The sequence below is a fragment of the Petaurus breviceps genome, unplaced genomic scaffold (assembly GCF_028583685.1).
Source record: "Petaurus breviceps papuanus isolate PSGF00001 unplaced genomic scaffold, PetGlider_PUasm1.0 186, whole genome shotgun sequence".
Classification (NCBI taxonomy): domain Eukaryota; kingdom Metazoa; phylum Chordata; class Mammalia; order Diprotodontia; family Petauridae; genus Petaurus; species Petaurus breviceps.
In genome coordinates this window covers 57,966,106-57,988,847 of record NW_027185798.1, presented here as the reverse complement: position 1 = coordinate 57,988,847, position 22,742 = coordinate 57,966,106, and the positions used below count along the sequence as shown (strand labels likewise).

The 22,742-nt window shown below is 35.2% G+C and overlaps 1 protein-coding gene across 2 annotated transcripts in view; it reads left to right on the top strand.

The window, feature by feature from the left end:
* Positions 1-22,742, top strand: part of SLC30A7 (solute carrier family 30 member 7) — an 85,852-nt gene that overhangs the window by 47,604 nt on the left and 15,506 nt on the right. For both annotated transcript variants that reach the window (XM_069090518.1, XM_069090520.1), the window contains 2 exons: positions 20,321-20,411; positions 21,440-21,589. In XM_069090518.1, the coding sequence (XP_068946619.1) occupies positions 20,321-20,411; positions 21,440-21,589 (241 nt within the window). The remainder of the gene's footprint in view (positions 1-20,320; positions 20,412-21,439; positions 21,590-22,742) is intronic.

Below are 22,742 nucleotides of genomic sequence, written 5' to 3'. Positions count from 1 at the left end.
GAAAGTTATTAGTTTGTTAGGGAGAACTGTACTGTTTACCTAAAATTTCTGTCTCTCACTATGTCAGACTGAGGTAATCTGAATGCCTATCTGAATCCATCCATTCTTCAGGACTCAAGTCAAAGCTTTTATCTTCTCAACAAGTTAGTCAGCAATCATTTATTAATTACCCTCTGTGTGCCAGACACTGAACAAAAGCACTAGGAGTTCAAGGAAGGGAAAAAACACAGTTTCTGCCTTTGCGTTACTCCCATTCTAAAGGAAGAGCCAATACACACATAATTATGAATAGACAAGATAGATAAATGTAGCTGTATAGATATATCTATATAGACAAATACATATCATGTAAATACAAGGTACTCTCAAAGGAATGGTACCTTGTTGGGTGGGAACCAGGAAAGTCTTCTTGCTAATAGTGAGATTTGAACTAAATCTTGGAAACCCAAGAAATGAAGACTAGGAAGGAGACATTTCAGGTATGGGGGATAGCCAGTGAAAAAGTCATGAAATGCAGTATCATGAGAAAGGAACAGCAAGTAGGCCAGTGTTTCTGGATTGTAGAGTATGTGGAAGGGCATAAGATATTAAGACAACCAGAGTGGTAGGAAGAAGCCAGGTTGTGAAGGTCTTTAAATGTGAAACTTTAGCATTTTATATTTGTTCCTGGAGGTAATGGGGAGCCACTGAAGTTTGTGGAGCATATGGGTGGCATGGTCAGGTGTATAGACCTAAGTAAAATCACTTTGGCAGTTGAGTGGAGGATGGATTTGAGAAAGGAAGTGACTTGAAGCAGCGTGACCAACCCAAAGACTGTTGCAGTAGTGCCGGCGTAAAGAACTGAGATTATGTACCAGAGTGGTGGCAATGTGAGTGGAGAGATGAGGACATCATATGTGAGAGATGTTATGAAAGTAGAAATGGCAAGGCTTGAAAACAGATTGGATTTAGTCAGAGGAGAAGCTGGAGAGAGTGAAGAGTCAGAGGATGGCATTAACATGGTAAGCCTGGGTTACTGGAAGGATGGTGGTTTCTTTGAGAGTGATGGAGAAATCATACAGTTTGATATGCCTAAGAGGAAATCTTTCCTATAATGATCTCTCCCTTTCCTGCTCTATTACTGTTTTAATCTATTTCCAAGAATTTTGGTATAAGGGTTGGCATTTGACAGTGTACTTACCAAAAAGTTCTTGTAGGTCAATTTGTAGTAGAATATAAGCAAATTTGCTCTTTCCCTCTGAGGGAACTGTTTAAGACTTCAGGGGCCATAACGTAACTTCTTTTCTTTCCTTCCTCTTGTTGCTTAGAAGAGGCTGTTTTCAGTCACAAGCCTTACTTTCTCTTTCTAGAAGAGAAATAGAGCCAAGATCAAAATCTTGGTGCACAGCATTCATTCATTCATTCATTTACTTATTTATTATTATTATTTTTTAAAGCAATCGGGGTTAAGTAACTTGCTCAAGGTTACACGGCCAGTTATTTCCGGGTGCTAAGTATCTGATCCTAGATTTGATCCCCAGGTCATTCCAACACTGGGGCCGGTGCTCTTACTCGCTGAGCCACCTGGCCGCCCCTGGTGCACAATATTTAAAGGTTAGTGACCCTTGGATTAACTCTAAATTGAGGTCTTTTAGCATACAGATCCTTTCTTTCAAGAGTCATTGACCCACAGGGGAAGAAATAATCAAGTGCTACATAACTTAAGGATAGGTTGTTTTTTGGAAAGTATTATAAAACATTCTCATCAACTTTGTTAAATTTTGTACCATACTCCACAAATTATCATAATTTGTTTTTTGTGTAGCTTTTTATGTCTAAGTTATGTATCCATTTAGAACTTATCTTGTCATATAGTTTGGGGTGTTGGTCTAAACCTAATTTCTGCCAAAGTGCCTTTCATTTTCCCCAGAAGTCTTCATTAAATAGCTAATTCTTCCCCTAGTAACTGGAATTTTGTGGTTTATCAAATACTGAGATGCCAGGTTTGTTTGCTTTGGTATATTATATGTTTATCTAATCTGTTCCACTGATTGACATCTCCATTTTTTTAAACAGTAGCAAATTGTTTTGGTGATGACTGCTTTGCATTATAATTTGAGATCTGCTACTGTCAGGCTTTTTTCTTTCTCACCATTGTTTATGGTTTTTCCTGATATTCTTGAGCTCTTGTTCTTCCAGATGAATTTTGTTATTTTTTCCTAGTTCCATAAATTAATCTTTTGGTAGTTTGATTGGTATGATATAAAATAAGTAAATGTAGGCAATATTGTCTTTTTTGTATTGACTCAGCTTACATCACGCAGTTAATATTTCTAAATATATATAATGTATGTTCAATTATTTAGGTTTGTTTTCATAAACAATACATTATAATTAAATTCACATAGATACAACCTGGTTATAGTGTGTAATCTTTGCAATAGGTCATCTATAAATTAAAGTATTGTTTAGTAGTTTTTACCCATGACTTGGATCAGAATATAGATGACAAGGTGATAAAATTTACAGGTGAGGCAGGTGGGAAAGATAGCTAATACAGAAGTCTTAGATTTAGGTTCTAAAAATGTCAACTGCACAAATGTAAGGTAGGCAAAGGGTGTCTCAGCAGAAGTACATCTGAAAAAATATGTGGGGATTTTAGTGGACTGTAAACTCAATATGAATCAAATTTATATTACTGCCCCAAAAACCTAATGCCATTTTATGTCGAATTTAGAGAGGCAACATGAAAGATTCTAATGAGGATAAAAAAACAAGTTCTCTGAAGAGAAAGTAAGTAAGTACACAGATAACTACCTTACCAAATCAGGTTTTTTTAAATATATGTAGAAAAGATGAACTCAGTCAAAAGGATAAATACAGAAACATATCACTAAGAACAGTGATAAGTGTGCTGAAGATCAGCATGAGCTATGGCTAGGAAGAAAAGCTAAGCAGAATAAAAATATGAGGTTTTCTATACCTATGATGGGAGAAAGAAGACTGTCAAAAAAGAGAACTGCTGATCAGGGTAGATTAAATTATTTTAACATCAGAGAGGAGATAGAGTTGATTAATTTTAATTTTTCTTTTGTTTTTCTTTAGCAAGGAGGATGACCTTTGTCTTGGAAAGAACAGAACAAAAAATGGCTAATAGGGAGCTGATATCCAAGATCAGTAAGAAAATAGGGAGAAAGCACTTAGCTGACCTGGACCAGTTCATGTCACCCGACTCAGACGAGCTAAATTCCTCTGGTATTGACAGAGTTGGCATATGTGATTGATGAATATCACTGTCAGTTTATTTGAAAAATATTGGAAAATAGGAAAAATACTATAGGAGTAAAGAAGGGCAAAAGAGAAGTAAATAGTTTTTAAACCTTATACCAATGATTTTGATTTCCAGTTAAATTTTAGAACACATTAAAATGATGATTAGTGGACATCTATAAAAATAAGTAGGGGTTACAAAGAAGTAGCCATGTCTTCATCAAGAACCTGTCAGGAAAAATTAACCTTGTTTCCTTATTTTTTAAAAAATATGGTTACTAACCTGGTAGATCAGAGGAATGCTGTTATGTTTGCCTAGATTTTAGCAAAACCTTTGATGAAGTATCTCATGTTATTTTTATGTAAAAGATGGAGATATGTGGGTTAGGCTTTATATAATTGGATGGGTTTTGAACTGGTTCTATGGCTGGATTTCAAAGACTAGTCATTAATGGTACAATGGCATCTTAGAAGTAGGTCTGTAATGGTGTATTGCAGAAATCTGTGCTTGGGGCTGTGTTATTTAGCATTTTTATTAATCATTTAGATCAGTGGTAGATGACACCCTCATTAAATTTGTAGATGAAATTGAGTTAGGGTGGATAGTTAATGTACCAGATGACAGAGTCAGGATTGAAAAAAATCTTGACAAGCTATAGCACTGGGTTGACTTTAATCAGAAATAATTTAGTAGGAATAAATGCAAAGTTTTATACTTGGGTTCAAGAAATCAGTTTTTATAAAAACAAGATGGAAGAGTCATGTCTAGAGGGCAATTCATATGAAAAAAAACCCAACATACATTTAGTTGATTCCAAATTCAATATGAATCAGTAAAGTGATAGAGCTGCCAAAAAAGCTAATTTGCATTTAGGCTTCATTAAGAGAGGCATAATTTTAAGCAGTAAGGAGATGGTAGTCCCAATATACTCTCCACCCTGGTCACATCACTTCCAGAATACTGTGTTCAATTCTAAGCATCACATTTTAGTAAGGGCAGTGACAAAATGTATGGGGTTCAGTGATGGGTAACAGTAATGGTGAAGTACCTTCTGGTCCATGTCATATGAAGGTTGATTGAAGGAACTAGGAATAGTTAGCCTAATGCAGATTTGGGGGGAATGTGATAGTCACCTTCAAGTATTTCAAAGGCTATCATAGGAAAGAAAGATTAAATTTGTTCAGTTTGACCCCAAAGGACAGAACTAAATGGTTAGAAGTTACAAAGAAGCATTGAGGTTTAATGTCAGGGAAGGTCTTTTCAACTAAATATTGGAGCTTTCTCAAGCAGAATGAATAGTATTGTGGGGTAGTGCACTCACTCTTGCTGGAGTTCTTCAGACAATAATTTGAGGATCAGTTATTAGGTGTAATGTATATTATTTTTCCAGCATGGGTTGCATTAGCTGGCTACTGAGGACCCTTCCAGCTCTAAAATTCTTTGAAAGTCATAGTGACCAGGATGAGGCAAGGTATAGTCCAACTGTTCTCCGGGCTGGCGACTGCTGCTAGAGCATTGTGTCCAATTTCAGGGGACCCTTTTTAAGAAAGACCTTGATAAGCTAGAGATGGATCAGTATAGGATGACTGGGGTTGTGGAAAGACCTTGAGATGACACCAGGATGATCAGTTGGAGGAACTAGGACTGTTTAGCTTGGTGAAGAGGAGATACAGGGGAAGGTGTGATTATTGTCGTCAATATTGGAAGGGTTCACATGTAGAAGATGGAATAGATTTATTTTTTGACACAGATGGCAGGTTTGTAGAAGATATTGTAGTAGTTAGTTTTTCAAAAATGGAATGGATTCCCTTGTAGGATAACATATATCCCTTCTCTTCCCCTTGTCCCTCCCTGAAAATCTTCAAGAATTAGCTGGATGTCACTTGTCAGATATATTTTAGAAGGGATTCATTTGCAAGTATTATTTATACTACATGGCTTTGAGGTCCCTTTCAAATCTGAGATTCTCAAATGCTGATAAAACCATTCACATGTTAGAAGTATATTTGAGTTTTGTTTTATGGCTGATTAAAGTGAAAATTAAAAGGAGAGAGAAACAGATGTAAAGAAACTTTCATTCGAGTATTACCTCCATCTTTTGGCATAAATTTAAATCCATATTAAATTTTTCCTACATATATAGGAATGGCACTTTGCTTTTTACATTGTGGCCTGCAGGAAATTAAATAGAGAACCAGGGAGGCTCTTCATCACATTTTAGACTCTCTTAAATGTGTTTCTAATTATTTAATAATGTTTTTCTTGTCTTATCAGTAAGATTATACATTCCTTGAGGCTGGTGACCATATCTTATCATTACTTATTGATTGATAATAGAATCACAGATTTAGAGCTCAAAGGGACCTTAGAGTCCTCTGAATCCAATTCCCTTATTTTACAGATGAGAAAATTGAGGCACAGAGGTTAAATGATTTGTTCAGGGTTGGACACATGGTATTTGAGGGGACATTTGAGCCCAAGTCCTTTTGATTAGGTCTGTGCTGTCTCAGTTCAACATTTACTAAGTGCCCACTCTGTGTAAGCTTCTGTCACTCCCTCACTTATATTCAGTCTCTCCAGATTTACTGGATGCTTCTTTACTGTCTACAAATATATTTCCCTCATACTCAAAAAATTCTTGTCTGATCCTTCCATCCTTTCTAATTTTTGGCCTATATTTCTTCTGTTCTTTGTGCTTAAACTCCTTGAAAAGGCAATCTACTGTAGACGCTTCCATTCTCTCTTCTTTCATTCTCTTCTTAATCCCTTATATCTGGCTTCGGACTTCATCATTCCCCCGAAACTGCTCTTTTTAAAGTTACTAATGTTCTCTTAGTTGCCAAATGCAGTGGCTTTTTCTGTTTTCATTCTTATTGACCTGATGCTATTGATCACCCTTTTCTCCTTGATACTTTCTCGTTTTCAGGACAGCACTGTTCTGGTTCTCCTTCTGCCTGCCAGACTGTTCTGTCACCTTTGCTGGGTCCTCTTCCAGATCACACCCACTACCCACAGGTGGCCCAGAGGGCTCTGTCCTGGACTTCTTGTCTTCTCCCTCTATACTGCTTCACTTGGTGATCTCACCAGGTCCATGGATTTAATCAGAATGTCTATGGTGATGATTCTGAATTCTCTTTATCTGGCTCTAACTCCTGCTGGTTTCTAACTTCTTTCAGACGTCTCAAACAGGATATCTAGTACACATCTGAAACTCAAAGCCTAAGTTAATTAGGTTTCCCCCTGAGATCTCCCCCACCCTCCTGACTTCTCCATTTCTGTCGAAGGCGTACTGTTCTTCCAGTCCTGCCAGCTCACCTTGGTGTCCTCCTTGACTCCTCACTATCTCTCGCTGTCGATTTCACCTTTGCAGCATCTCTCCAGTACGTCCCTTTTTCTCCCCCTGACATTGGCCCAGCTCAGGTGCTGGCCCTCATCACTTCATGCATACAGCTGTAGTCGCCTGATGGTGGACCTGCCCATTCCGTCTCTTCCTCCTCTGCTCTATCCTCCCTTCAACTTTTAGAGTGATTTTCCTAAAGAACAAATCTTTCTATAGTAAGCGTTCCTCCCCCCCCCAACCCACACACACCCTCTGTTAATCTCATTGGCTCTCTACTGCCTCTAAGATTGAATAAAACATTCTCTGACATTCAGAACCCTTCATAGTCTAGCACCCTCCTACCTTCCAGTTTTCTTACACCTTACTCCCTGCTGCATACTCTTCAGTCCAGAGACACTGGCCTCCTGGCTGTTCTGTGAACAAGACACTCTCCGCAACTTCATTTACTGGCTTTCCTAGCTTCCTTTAAATGCCAACTAAAATTCCATTTTCTACAGGAAGCCTTTCCCGAACCCTCTTAATCGCTATGCCTTCTTCCTTTTAATTTTTTCTTTATTTATCCTTTATGCTGCTTGTTTGTATTTGGTTATTTGTTGTCTCCCCCATCAGATTATGCTCATCTTGAGGGTAGGGACTGTCTTTTGCCTCTTTTTTGTATATCTAGAGCTTAGCACAGTGCCTGGCATATAGGTGTTTAATAAATGTTTATTGACTGACAGATAGTACAAGCTTTAGGATAGTACAAACTGTTTCAAGTTTTTATTGTAAGCCCTTTTTTTGCTTTTTTTTTTTTGGAGGGCAATTGGGGTTAAGTGACTTGCTCTGTAAGCCCTTTTTTAAACTATATTTTTTTGATGATTACATGAGGAAGAAAGTTCTGTAATTAAAGAAATATCCTTTGGGTAAAATTTTTCTTAAAATGCTATTTAAATTGCAAAAGATATTTTTGGTACTAAAATGCTTCAAGTTCAAATGTTAACTAAAAAAATCACGAAGTTATACAGTGATAGGGCTTAAAGCCAGGATAATGCCATAAAACGGGTGAACAATGCAAACATCAGCCTGTTCTGGATAAATAACTTCTGTGACATTCCAGCATGCCATGATGCAAAAGCTTTGTTCTGTTGAAACCATACAGGTAATTTGTCACAGCATTTGCCTTAAAATATAGATAATGGCTATTTCCAATTACATTCACCTTTAGTAGGAGGCTGTAGGAGGCTGGATAATGCCACAACAACTGTTACCGTTTGAATCTTTGCCCACTTAGCTCTATTAGAGAGTGCATCCTTTCCTCCTGAGACTCCCACATCATCTCCACCTCTGGAAATCCTCCCTGACAGTGCCACAGGAACTACCAGGAATCAGTCATTCCTGGCATTAGACTGGCATTAGTCTGGAATTTGGGGTTTGGGAGTTAGGGAAGCCGTAGGGCTACTATGATTACCAAGTTCAAGGACTTTTAATTGGAATAGAGCTTAGAAGTCATCTAGTCCAATATGTACCTGATCAAGAATCCTTTCTGTAACATAGCTGACCAAGTCTAACAAGAGGAAATGTTGTCTTACTTTGAAGATTAAGTGTCATGTTTGGACTGCCTTGGGACTTAAGAACTATAATATTGTTTCAGTGGGAAAATGTACTCCGAATTTAAAAACAATTTGCATTTGAACTTTTGGAAAACAACCTATTAATAAAGAAATTCAAAGCAGTGTTTCATTATGAAGTTCCATATTTAAGTAAAAATTGGATGTATGTATGAACAATTTAATTTAGTAAGTATTAAATACCTGCTTTTGTGGGGTACATTTTGTTATGCCTGGAGATATAGACAAAAACACCACAGGCCCTGCTATCAAGGACGTTTGGGTGATCAGGGAAGGCTTCACAGAGCTGCTGAACCTTGAAGAAAGATAAGGATTTTGTAAAGTAGAACTGGGAGAGTACATTTTAGGTTGGGTGAATAATGAGTTTGAAGAACAATCCAGTTTAGCTTGAACATAGTATGGATGAAAGGGAATAATATGGAATATGATGAGACATATAACTAGGTTGTGGAAGACTTTAATACCAGACTTTGTATTTTTGGAGTTTGCATTTTATCGTATAAATAAAATATGGAACTGCTAAAAGTTTGTGATCTTGAGAACAAAATAGTCTGCATTCTGTGCCTTAGACTGGTTTTGACAGCAATATGAGGGATGGGCTGGAGAGGGCGATTATTTTTTGCATGGGGACTAGTCAGGAAGCTTTGAAAATGTCAAAAAGAAATTATGAGAATCTGAAATAGGCCAGTAGCCTTGTGAGTGGAGAAATGATAGATGTGAGATAGATGAGAATAAAATGGATAAGATTTGGCAACTAATTACATATGGAGAATGAGAATTATGGCCTTCCCTTAAGGTCATCCATGACTGGGATCTAGAACTACTGCTAGTTTTTGGAACTGGAGTTGCTCCCTGTGAGGAGAAGAACCATCCATACTGCAGGTGTTATTGTTGGTGGGCACTATCATTAGAATTGGTGGGGTTTATGTGTTCTTGACATCCCAAATCAGAACTCAGAATTTATAATTAGTATTATGGATGATGGGTTTTCTAGTACAATTACTATTGTATACTTCAATACTATTAGTACTCTATTATATATCAAGTAAATTGTTTTGATCTGATCTAGGAATGTGATCACTATTTATAAAATTGTTTGTGTTTGAAGTTCTAAATAACTGATTGCAAAACATCCTTTTGAAATTTAGTTTACAGATTAATATTCAAACTAGCTCTGTATTTGTTTCTGTGCCTTCCACCTCATTTATTCATGCAAGTATCCCACAGCTCCCTGCAGTAATTGAGTTAGAATTTCTAGTTCCTTTCCAAAATTTTAAACAAAAATGGGAGAGATACAAAATTGCCGAGACAGACAAATCAGTCAATCTATCAAGCATATAGTAAACCTCTAACATGTATCAGGTGCTATACTTGGAATATAGATACAGAAATTAAAATAGTTCCTTCAAGGAGCTTACATTTTCTCAGTGCAGTTCAAAGTCTTTTGTTTAATTTTTAGCTCTAAATAGTAATTTTGGTAAGCAAGTTGTTTTTTTCTCTAAGTACTTTAGGTCAGTTTTCCATTTTAAATATTAATTTTTAATATAGAGAAGTTGTAGAGTACATTCAGAAAGGATATTCATCAATAAAGTGAGAAGAATCTTCTCTAGCATTTTTATTAAACTGCATTTATTATCATGAAAAGCCATAGCCACCGTAAAGCTACCAATCAAATGAGAATGAATACTGTTGGAGAGCAGTGCATAGCATCAGTAGGATTTCTAACCAAAGGAGCAGAAATATTACTCCAAAATACCTATTTGGCACCTGAAATCAAATTAATCAAAATAATTATTGGGCATTGCTTAGTTAATTTTTATTTTATTTTTGTAGGAAAGATTGTCAAAGGGGAGAATGGCATTATGGAACATGAAAATGGTATTGTTTTGTTTTGCCTTCCCAAGTACCTCCAGGGTTTGTTGTTATTGTTGTTGTTGTCTACATATTCAAATAATAGTTGTTAGAAGAAATAATGCATATTTTATAATACAAACCACAAACCAAACGGAAAACAGAAGCAAACTATCAGAATAATTTTTTTCCAGTAACATATTGTAACTGTCAGTTCATTACTGTTCATTTTGTTGACAGCTTTAAGTTGAGTTCCTGTGTTGTGGCTTGCCTTGGTAATGAAAAATTCATTGCCCAAACTTGGTTATTCTAAAGGTAGTGCTCTAGTTTTAAGTTTGAGGGAAAAGGCATATTGATGGCATTAAATAAATTAAAATAGCTTTATTACTACTAAGAGTATAAGAGTACATTAGAGTATTTACAGCATTTTCATCTTTTTCCATTTTTCTGCTTATTTATTAACTAGCTGTTGGGATGTATATATACATTTAGATCACTTGTTTAGTTGCTAATTAATGTTTACATTTGATCTCTTTTGAAAGTAAAAAGCGCAATACTATAGTAGGTGGGAACTGCTAGAGTCCATTCTGCTTCAAAATATAAGGCATGTACATTTTGAATGGACACCAGAAAAACATTTGGCAAGGAAGAATTAGGTCAGATGTGGGGAGCAGGAACGTAACTGGGAACTGCTAAAATTGTGACACTCCTCCACTTTCCTTCTGCTCCTTAGTGTAAAAACAGTGATGTTTGCCTAGTGAGCATTTGTTTATTAGAAGCTGCCCTATACCGTAGAAAGAGTCAAAAGAGACTTAATTTTGACTCAGCTCTTTTGTGTACTACAGGTGTAACTTTGAACAAATGACTTAAATTTTTCTAAGCCTCAGTTTCCTCATCTGTGAAAGGGAGACAACTGCTTGTACTACCTGCCTTATAGGCAGTTGTGAAGAAAGCTCTTTGTAACTCATAACACACCATAAATTGTTATTCATGTAGTGTAGAAAAATAAAACAAAAGATCAGATTTTTTAAAATGCTGAGATGGAATGTTAGCCAGGAAGTTTATTTAACTTCTTATTTGCAGGAAGTATTATCTATCTAGTAGGGATACTTTTATAGACTTATTAATGTGTGGTTAGCTCTTCATATTATTTTTGTACTATGGAATTATATGAAGTTGATAATTTTGTTTCTAGCAGTTGAAATATAACTAGCAATTTTTTTGTTATTGATGTTGCACTTTCTACCTGGGTAACTCACTTGATTTGATAATATGTTTTTTTAGTTCAGTATATAAATCTATGTTTTATCTGGATTGCTAAGTGATGAATAATATTTTTTATACAGTTTCTGAACAAGAAAGAAACTTAGTGGTCATCTAGTCCAACCTTCTGTCTTGTCCAGGAATCTTCTGTATGATATCCCTGACAAAATGATCATTCAGTCTCTGCTTATAAAGAAGGAAGCTTCCTCCTTTGCAGGGGAACCCATTCCATTTTGTGGATACTCTAGTTTTTTTAATGTTCTTCTTTATATTGAGACAAAAATCTGCTTCTGTGAATTCCACCTTTAAGTCCTGTTTTGGCACTGTGTTGCTACATAGCAAAAATCTGACACATCTTCATTTCAACATATCAGATTTGAAGGCACCTGTCATGTCTCTTCTCAAAGCTTCTTTTTCCTAATTAATATGACCATTTCCTTCATATGACATGACTGGAAGAGTTTTCAGTATACTGATCACCTTTCTCTAGATATCTTCTGATTTGTCACCGTACTCCTTTATGTGATGTCCAGAGCAGAGGACAGTACTCTAGGTTTCATTGACCTATGGTTCCATGGTTCTGAACCTTCCACTAATGCCTTACAGTGATACCTCAATAGAGAAGTGAGGTCAAAGAGTCTGCTTGTGAAATTTATCTTTTGGTAGGTCCTATCAAGTTGAAAAGCTTTGAGTACAGGCAAGAATATAGATCATATCAGAAGTTAATAAAGCATTTGAAAAAAAAAAAGAAGATAGACCATGTATGTGCTGACTGTCAGAATGTCCTCATGGTCCAAAGTATCAGATTCAAGCATGGTCTTCTTCTGGTCTCTGTCTGGAAGCATCAATTTGAATCCCACTTCTGACATGACAGTGTCAACTGAGGAACATCCTACCTGATTTTGGGGGAAGTCTCCCATTGGAGGGTTAATTCCTGAGAAATCAACTTTTTTCCAACCACAACTCTTGAAACATTTCTGCTAAGGGGAGGCTAGGTGGCACAGTGTGAATAGAACCTCGACCCTGGAGTCAGTAGGAGCCGAGTTCAAATTTGGCCTCAGATACTTAACACAAAAACTAGCCATGTGACCTTGGGCAAGTCACTTAACCCCAGTTGCCCTCAAAAAAGCAAAAAACAAAAAACAAAAAAAAAGAAAAATTTCTAAGATGAAGGTTTTGATCTTCATTCTTGCAGAGAATGCTCACAGTAAAAAAAAAAATCACACATTTTCAAAGTATTATTTCGGATATTATAGTTCTTTTAATTCATTCTTAAGCTATATTAGCTTTTGGAACAGCCCTACCACAATCTCAAGCAAAATTTCTAAGACCTTTTTGCCATTAAACCAGGCTTTGCAAATTCCACACATGGACGGTTGAGTTTATTTTACATTTATCCCTGTTGTGTTTTGTTCTATTTTATTTAACCTATTATTTTAGCCTTGTGAGACTTTTTTGAACGCTGATTCTGCAATGCAACATGGCAACTGGCTTGCAAAATAGGCAGTGTTGAACTTGGAGTCAGGAAGACCCCAGGCAAATCCTACTTACTATTGTGTGTCCCTATCAAGCAACCTAACCTTTCTCAGCCTCAGTTTCTTCTTCTTTAAAATGGAGATAATAACATCTACATGTGAAGTTTAGAAGAGATGACATATATATATGGTGCTTTGTAAACCTTATCTAATTGCTTGCTATTCTTCTTCTTCTTGTTATTACTATCTATCCCTCCCAGCTTTACTTTGTATATACATTTGACAGGCATACCTTTTGTGTATCTTTGTCCAAATTATTAAACTGTTAAACTGCAACAGAACCAAAGATGGGTCCCTGAATCATGGGTGACCCTGATCCATTCATCAGCATCCTAGTTAAGCTCATTTATCTAGCCATGTTTCTACTCAGTGATATTGTTAGCCAATCCTCATTTTAAAATGTTGTCCACAGGGATGTCTCCAGATACTTTGTCAAATTATCTTGCTGAACTTGGTATACATTTTCCTTAGTGTATGCACAACATATGATGTGTTATTAGATTTCATATGAATTACTTTGACTTTTTGTTTCTCTTCTGTTTATTCATTCTGATAAAGAATTTGATAAATTTTTTTTAGATCCTTTTTATTCAGGAATATTTGGAAAATGGTTCCTTTTTCCTTCATTTGACAGCCATATTATCTGAGAAATTTTGGTATTAAAATGATTAACATTTTCAGTTTTCATTTACCAGCTTGAAGCAGAGAGAGATGATTAGTTTTCTTGTAAATTTTTTGCAAAACCCTTAAGTTATACATGCTTGTTGGAAAACTTTCTAGCCACCTACACGTTCTTGTAACTGCATTGTACTTTTCCTTGCTTTCAGAAAATAGTTCATTCTTGCATTGGCAACCAATTGTGTGAACACAGTTAGCATGTTATGAACTGTAACTGTTGAGTTTATATTTAATCACTAAATGAAAACTGTTTATGCAGAGACATTTAAAAGAGTTTATTTTAGATTTTTAAAAATACCCCATGGGTCAGTCATAGTGTATTTGCTTTTATTCTGGTGGATCTTTGTGCACCAGTAATTGAAATTAACTATGAGAGCTTAATCACTGAAGCTCATCCTCTCCTGATAACCCAAGCATGAATTTAGTAGTTTGCCTAGATCATTAAACACGTAAGTGACTTTCTCACGGCCACACAATCAATAATGTGTCAGAAGCAGATCTTGAACCTTACCTTTTCAATCTATTGTGATATGGTAGAGGGCTGCTTGGGGGCACAGTGGATAGAATGCTGGGCCTGAACTCAGGGACATTAATCTTCCTGAGTAAAAATCCAGTCTCAGGTACTAGCTGTGTGACCTTGGGCAAGTTACTTAATCCTGATTGCCTCAGTTTTCTCATCTGCAAAATGAGCTGGAGAAAGGAATGGCAAACCACCCTTGTATCTTTGCCAAGAAAACCCCAAATGGGGTCACAAAGAGTTGGATATGATTGAAAAATGACTGAATGGTATGACTGCCTCTCCACATTTCTATAGTGTTTTAAAATCTCTAAAGTTTATAAAGCAATTCTCAGCAACTCTAAGGCAGATAGTACAAATATTTTTATCCTTATTTTACATTTAAAGAAACTGAGGCACATAAAAATTGAGTAATTTTTCCAAGAACACACAGCTAATCTCTGTATCCTTAAGCCTAGCAGCATTTTTGTCCAGTGTATCATGCTTTTCCCGACAGGACGCCCTCCATAGTTTTAGTCATATAATCTTAGATATCAAAGTTTCATTTACTTTAGGCTTCATTTTTGAGATTCTTCTCTTTTTCTTCTTTCCAGTACCCTTTTTCTACTATTTTTTTCTTCAGCACAACACAAAACTCAGCCAGCCATTTAAAATGCAAACTACTTTAGCAGTTTGAGGAAATCTCAGAGCACAGAGTACACAAGGTTAGGTCAGTTACAGGTATATTGTTTTGCCTGGCACAGTTTATATTTATTGACTCTAAGACTGACCAAATCACCCTTTGAACAATCTTTTGTGTTATCCATACCTTGTTTGTTGGCTCTCAACACTTCTTTATCAAATTTCTCTTCTTTTAGTTCTAGTCTCTTTCACTTTTCTCCACCTCCAACACTTTTGGAGATCCTTTCCTCATGTTCACTAGCTTTGAAAATCTTTATCTTCATATCTGTTTTTTTCCAAACACCTTCATACCTCCTTTCTTTTTTCATTTCCTACCCCTACCCCAGCTTATCTAGATATCATGGAGATCATATCATATTTCCAGACCTCACTGATTTCTTATTACAAATATAATGGTGCTTTGTATTTTGGTGGGGGTCAAGAAGGTGTGGGAAAGGAAATAAAACTTCATTGGTTCCTGAATCCTTTCTTTTTCCATCCTCCTTGACTGGAAAAGGAGTACTGAATTAAAGTTTTTTTATATATAAGTATAGTGATTTATACTTTTGTTCTCCTCCATTAGCATGAATGATAGAAATTTGACTGTGTGTACTAGAGTATTAAACCATAAGACAGGGTGTGTTACTGTCTAAATATAACTCTGTTGCCTATGCTTGAAAGAAGAATAAGATTTTTTGGGGTCTACTTTTGTTACTAGGTCTTTAACCTTTGTAGCGATTAAATTTGGGGCATTTAATTTATTTGGTTGAAGCGGTAACTTTGAAGTACTCAGAGGTTCTTCTGAGAATGAGCTACTCTTATCACCTGGCTTTCTTTCTTTTAAGGTTTGTATTGTTGAACTGAACCATCTGTTATTTTATTAATCAGGTGAGTTTTGGGTTCAAAATAAATACCATATCTGGGTTCTTATCTGTAGTTGAAATGATATCATCTTCCAATTACAGACATACTAAAATCACTAAGTTGAAATTGACTGAAAATAAATGTGAATAAGTTCTTAGCAGCCAGCATTTCTTCCCACTTCTACTTTACTTAGTAAGTTAATGAAAGTTGCCATTAGGGATTAACATCATTTAACATAACAAACAGTGACCTTTCTAATAAAAAAAATCTACCCTTACCTCTAAAAAAGCAAACGAAGAAAACTCTGGTTTTTAAACTATATTTCGAAACAAGAATCAGTGAAACTATTTGGTATACTATATGGCATAGCAGAAAGAGTGTTAATGTTGAGTCAGAGCACCTGAGTTCCAATTATGATCCTGCCATTGGCCAAATGTATAGCCTGGGTTGGTCATTTAACTTTTCTGGACCTCAGTATCTTTATGTATGAAAAGAGGAGTATGTACTAGATTAGGTCACTCTGATGTCTTTTCCAGCATTCATTCTGTGATTATGCTGGTTAAAAAATAGAAAAGTAAGTTACTGCAACAGACTTGATAAAGAAACCAGAAAACATAGTAGCTCAAGCTTGGTAAATCTCCAGTTGTGTATTGCTCCAGAAAAACTCCTTGTCTGACAAGAACTATTGAGAAATTTGGAAAGCAGTTTAGCAGAAATTAGGCTTAGACCAGCATCTTAAATCATGTAACACCATAAGCTCCTAATGAATCTGTGACCAGAATATACAAAAGTCCCATCTTAATAACATTAAAGAAGGGAAAGTAGTTTCTTTCACAACCATAGCTAGGGGGAGAGTTCCTATCAAATCAAGGTATGATACAGTGGAAAGGGTAGTGAATCTGGAGTCCAAGAACCTAGGTTCAGATCCCACATCTATTGCTTACTGCCCATGTGATCTTGTACACTTAATCTCTATGGAGTTCAACTTCTTTACCTGAACAATGACAGGATTGAATTACATGACCTCCAAGGACCTTTCTAGCACTAAATCTGTAATCTGTGGCTTATGGATATCATAAAAAGCAATATAGCAACTCTCATTAGATAAGATATAAAAAGTTTTGTATTTATAAATTCAGTTATGTTTGAATAATAAAAGAAACTATTGAATGGAAGAAAAAATAGTTGTTTGACCGTGAGCAAGTCACTTAACCTCTCAAAACTTTATTTATAGAATTGTGTAATAGCACCTACTTTGCATAATTGTTATGAGGATCAAGTAAGATATATAGATATGTTTATAAAGATATCTCTATATAGATCAATATAGTTCTTTGTAAGCCAGATATTAACTATTATGATTAATATTGCACTATGAATAGTTTGATATCCAAGTTTATCTACATGTTTATTAATGCATAAATATACATGTAGCTAATAGATTGATGGATGTATTGAAAGAATATATTGACATAGATAAGATCAAAAGACACTCCTTAATAAATAAGTGGTTTAAATAAGAGATTTATCTAAAATGATCCCATAGTAATATCACTAGCTTTTGAAGAATGAACTTATTTTAGCTGGGAATTTATTCACCTTATGAAATACTTTTTGTCAGCAAAGAACCTTTCATTTTTACTTTTGAAACTGGGGTAGCTAGCCAGAGAAGAGAACCTCTAATAGTTTCCAAATGTTTACTGTTTAGGCTTGGATTAGACTGTAAACCTTAGCAAACATCAGGAATTTGCAAAGCTTGCCATTTTTCATAGATCCTTTCATTATGGCTAGATGAAACCCATGCAAATTCTGTTTTATTATTCTCATATTATCTTCATTGGGAAACTATGTCCTCAAACCATTGACTTAATTTTAAAAAGCAAAACCTCAAAATTTTTATGCATTTAAAAAAATTTTTAAATGGCCATTTCAGATTACTATAGAAGTAGAAAATGAATCCAAAATGGATTTCATTATATGATTTATCACTATATGATTTATGATTTCCCCTCCACCCCAGACTTATGACCTAGTTGCAGATTCTATTTCATATTCCACAGTTGAAATTCTTACAAATTTGCAAAGCTATTGCCAAAGAAATTAATATGTACATCCTTGTGCTTCAACAAGGTGGTTGCTATTCTTGGCTGTAAGTATTTCATAGTAACTTGTCTGAGTAGGCAACCATTTAAAATTTCATATTGTAGAAAAATCATTCTTTAAAATAAAAACCTGAGTAAAATAAATAATAACTCTTTTTTTTTAATCAAATGCTTTATTAACTTCTAGTTTACATCATTCATTTCCACAAGATTTTGAGTTACAAATTTTCTCCCCATTTTTCCTTTACCCACCACCCCAAATAAATAACAACTCTTGCTGGATAGTACCCATATATTCTTACTGTATAAATCTATTCAGAGAAGATATCATCATGCATTTTTTCCCAATAAACATTTATGCCAATAACATGGTTGGGCTTTGATTTTATAGAAATATCAATTGCTTATATGTTATGACTTCTGCATTGGACAGTGTGACTGAATGATCACTTCTAACTCTTAAGAAAATTCTTAAATTTTCTAATTTAGAAATTAGAAACAGTTAAAGAAATCATTTGTTTACCAATGTTGAGACTACTAGAACTAGTGGTTATTCATTGAAAGTTGGAATTTTATAAAAAAGTAAAAGGAGATATAATTTCTTATTTTAAAATATTTTATTTTGAACTTAAATCATCAGTAAACACAAAAAGGAAGAAAGTCTCCTATAAGAAACTGTGAACTTCCATTATGTACAATTTGTTTACAATAAATGTTATATAAACATGCATACATATATGTGTATGTGCATTTATCATACATATACAGGGTAACAAAACTGCTATATTTGTTTGGCTCCCTATTTGTACTTTTTTTCCCATGTATATTTTAAGGAAATATTTTATTGATGTCTTTTGTCGTCATATCTCTCACTACCTATTTACTAACCTACCATTTACATCCTCCCCTTTTCACTGAGGGTAGCAAACATGAACTTTTTCATCCTAGGAAATTCCATAGGCTGTAACTGAAAATAATTTCACAAGAAGGATTTAGGTAAATTTATGGAAGATAGACTTGTGACCTATTTGCTAATGGGATAGAATTGCTGTCATGGAGGGCAATGGCACTCACAGCTTCCTCTCTCTGGCTTATAGCTTTAACCCATTAGAGCTCTAAAGTTTGCCTAGAGTTTGCAGAGAAAGAAGAGTCTATGACAGAACCTTGGGGAAAACCCACAGGTAGGGGGTGTGATGGGTGATGAACCGGCAAAGGTGGATAAGAAATAGCTGACATATAGTTAGAGAAAGAACCAAGAGAGCTGTGTCATGAAATACCAGAGAGGAGAGAGTTCCATGAGAACAGGATGGTCAGCACTGTCAAATGTAGCAGACAGGTTGAGAAGGATGAGGATTGAGAAAAGAATATCAGATATGACAAATAAGATCTTTTTTTTTTAAGTAGTTTTAGTTGAGGACTAAGGTTGCGTACCTATTGTCTATCTTGGATGTTTCTCTGTGAAGGTGTTATTATCTCATTCATCTCTGAGTTCAGAGGGAATCAGGTAGAAACAGTCTTGGAAAGGTCACTGTTGTGCTATTACTGTTTTACCTTTAATGTTCTGTGGACTTTGTACAGTTAGATAAAATGACTGCTTTTTGTACTTGAACATAATTCTTGAATGTAAATTCATCTTATGTAGGCTTTGAAAGCATCTTTGGAACAACTCCAGTAGCTGGCAGAATGATGAGGATATCACTTTTATTCATTTCATCATCATCATCATCATCATTTCATTATATTTCTGGAAGACATACTTATTCCTGTCTCCAGGCCTTTGCTCAAGCTATTTTAACTGAACTGACATGCACTTCTTTCTCCTTCCTCACTATCCATATCCTTTAAGACCCAGTTTTAACTCAACAATAAGACCTTTTTTTTTTGACTGACCCAAGCCACATTAACATAACTATTTCCTGAATTCTTATGGTTTCTATCTAGGACAGCCCTTGCCTTGGGATAGTGGTGTCTATCATTAATTGGGCCCTGGGGTCTCAGCAAGAATAAGATAATAGATAGGTTCTGTAACTTTTCCCCTTAGCTCCTAGGCTCTAAGGGAGTTTAAGTAGTAGTCTAATAAGCATTAGAGCTGAATTTGACACTTAGTGTCCTTTCAGCCATTTCAAACCTTTTGTCACATTGTTACTTAACTGTTTTATGTAAAAACGATTTGTTTGCTTTGCTGGTTTTTTTTTTAATATTTTAGAGGCTAGGATGGCTCTCTTATTTAGGTTTTTAATATATTGTTGTATACATGGGCACTTCTTAAATATTAAGAACTGGCTGCCATGGTGGTCTACCATTGTTTATTTTTTTATTGAAAATCTGCTTCATTACCGATGCATTAAAATATAGTTCTAAAAAAAATTTTGTTTGATTCTAATGGATTTTTTATTTTTCACAAATTTGAGAATTATATATATTTTACGTTCTTAAAGTGACATTAATATGATTTCATTCTCTAGTTGTTTAGAATGTACCTTAGAAAATACTTTCCTGGTTATTTGAAGAAGTTTGAAACAATGAATATTGGATATTTGTTTCTTGTAATAAAGAATGTATATATGTATATATGCATAGTTGTTTTTCATTATAGCAAATAGTAATGTGTTTTGACAATATTGTTGTAGCTAATTTATCTTTTTTTCTTTAGTGTTATTCCTCTGCTAAGAGAATCAGTTGGAATACTGATGCAGCGAACACCTCCGTCACTGGAAAGTGCTCTGCCTCAGTGCTATCAGAGGGTAAGCTGTAAAACTCCCAGACCTCTGAGTTTTGTGAGGGTCCAAACTCCTGAGGTTTTTAGTGTGTTTTTTAAGTATTGAATTTTTGATTATTATGTGCTTAGATATAGTGGTTTTTTTTAAATTCCAGGATCAAATCATGACTGATAACCATTATATCTCAAATGATTGAATTAAGCTGGTGAGTGAAGTATGTAATTGTCTGCTTCCAGAGAAAGAAGGCAACTAAGCTAGTAGTAATGGTTCTAACCTACACTTTTACTTCTTACTTGTCTAAGATTATATTATCATTTAATCTCTCTGGGCTTTAGTTTTTTCATCTGTAAAATGAGAATTATAGTAGTCCTGCTTACCCAAGGTATGAAGGTGCTTTGTGGGAACAAAAACAACTATTTAATTTAGATGTAAAATTTTTATATTTTCTTGACCCAAATTTAAAGTTACAATGAGCCATACACTGACTGTAAGAAATTTTAAAATATTTTTTAAATCAGTTAAAATCACTTTGAACAAACAGTTATTATTATGAGCAAAACATATTAGGTTCCTGCTCTTGAGGACTGCTGAAATTGTTGGTGGCTTTTGAATGCAGTCTGTGCTTAGTAAAACTTATTCCTGATATGTTGAGTTGGTCAGGATAATATGTGTTATTTTGCATCATCATCGTGGTGTGGAGGAAGGAAGTCTCAGATCAAGATGGTTTTAGGGGAAAACCAGTTTGAGAGTTGTCATAATTAATATTTAATGTAACTTCAGCCTCATATCTTTGTCTTTCTCTCCTCATAAAGCATTTAGGAGTGTTTTTCATATTTTGTCCAGAGAAACATAGGTGTTAACAATGAATGACTTTTAATAAATTTATATGATAGTACCCTTGTGGAAATATGGCTTCATGTGACATATGTGATACCCATTACATTTACATTTCATTTTAGAACTATCATAGAGAGTGGGGCCTAATTTTTTTTGATAAATTATAGCAATTTCTACATAGCTGATAATGATTGTTTCCATACTTTATATTCTAGGTTCTGCAGTTGCAAGGAGTTTACCATTTACAAGAGCAGCATTTTTGGACTCTTTGTTCTGATGTTTATGTTGGGACCTTGAAATTAGTGGTAGCACCTGATGCTGATTCAAGGTGGATTTTAAGCCAAACTCACAATATTTTTACTCAGGTATGGCTATTCTTCACTTTATTATTGGTAGAATCTTGAAATTATTTTCATTTATTACATGTATCAGCCAACATTATGTATTTTGCTGACATAGACGTTGATTATGGGGGACTCTTTGCAATTTATACTTTGTAGAAAGTTTTGTTTAATTCTTAGATTTGTAGTACTCAAGGAAATTATATTATGAACATTTAATTTTCTTTACTGTAAACATAATAAAAACATGTTGTGACAGAAAAATGAGGCCACTTGTTAAATGGATAGATGTGAGGCAGCATAGTGTATTGAATAGAGTGCTGAATTTTGGATTGAGTTCAGAACCTCTTTCTGACACTTGGTAGGTTTGTGGCATTAGGCCAGTTGTTTAAGTTCTCTTTCCTCAGTTTATTAATATGTTAAATGGTGGTAGCCTCATAAACTTGTCATCTTTTACTTTTTAGCTCTCTCTCACCTGCCATTTCTGATCTGTTACTAAGTCCTGTGGATTCTTCCTTTGCAAAATGTCTAGCACCCTGATATAGATCCTCATCCCTTTATACATGGACTGTTGCAATAACCTTCTGGTTGGTCTCCCCACAAGTTTCTTCCCATTCCAGTCCATCTTCCACTTACCTACAAAGTCATTTTCCTAAAACACAAATCTGACCAGGTTACCCTCTCTCTTTCCTCCACCTCATGAAGCTCCATATTACCTTCAAAAGCACATTTAAAATCTTCTATGTGACTCTTAAAATCCTTCCCAGCCTGGCCCCTTCCTACATTTGCAGTCTTCTTAGATTTTCCTCCCTTACGAATACTATATAGGGGAAGGAGAAGATATGGAGTGGAGGAAATAAGCATTTATATAGTGCCTACTATGTGTGGCACACTTAATATATGTTATCTTATTTGACTCTTTTGTCCAGTGATACTGGCCTCCTTACTGTATCTCCAGCAAAACACTCCATTTTCTCATTCCGTGCCTTTTCAGTTACTATGAAATTCTCTGCTAGAATTCTCTCTTTCTTTACCACTGCCTTTTGGCTTTTCTGGGTTTCTTTAAAAATCAGCTAAAATCCCACCTTCTGGAAGGTTTTTCCTGGTTCTTCTTAGTACTAATATCTTCCCTTTGAAATTAGTTGTTTTCATATTGTGAGTCCCCCATTAGAATGTC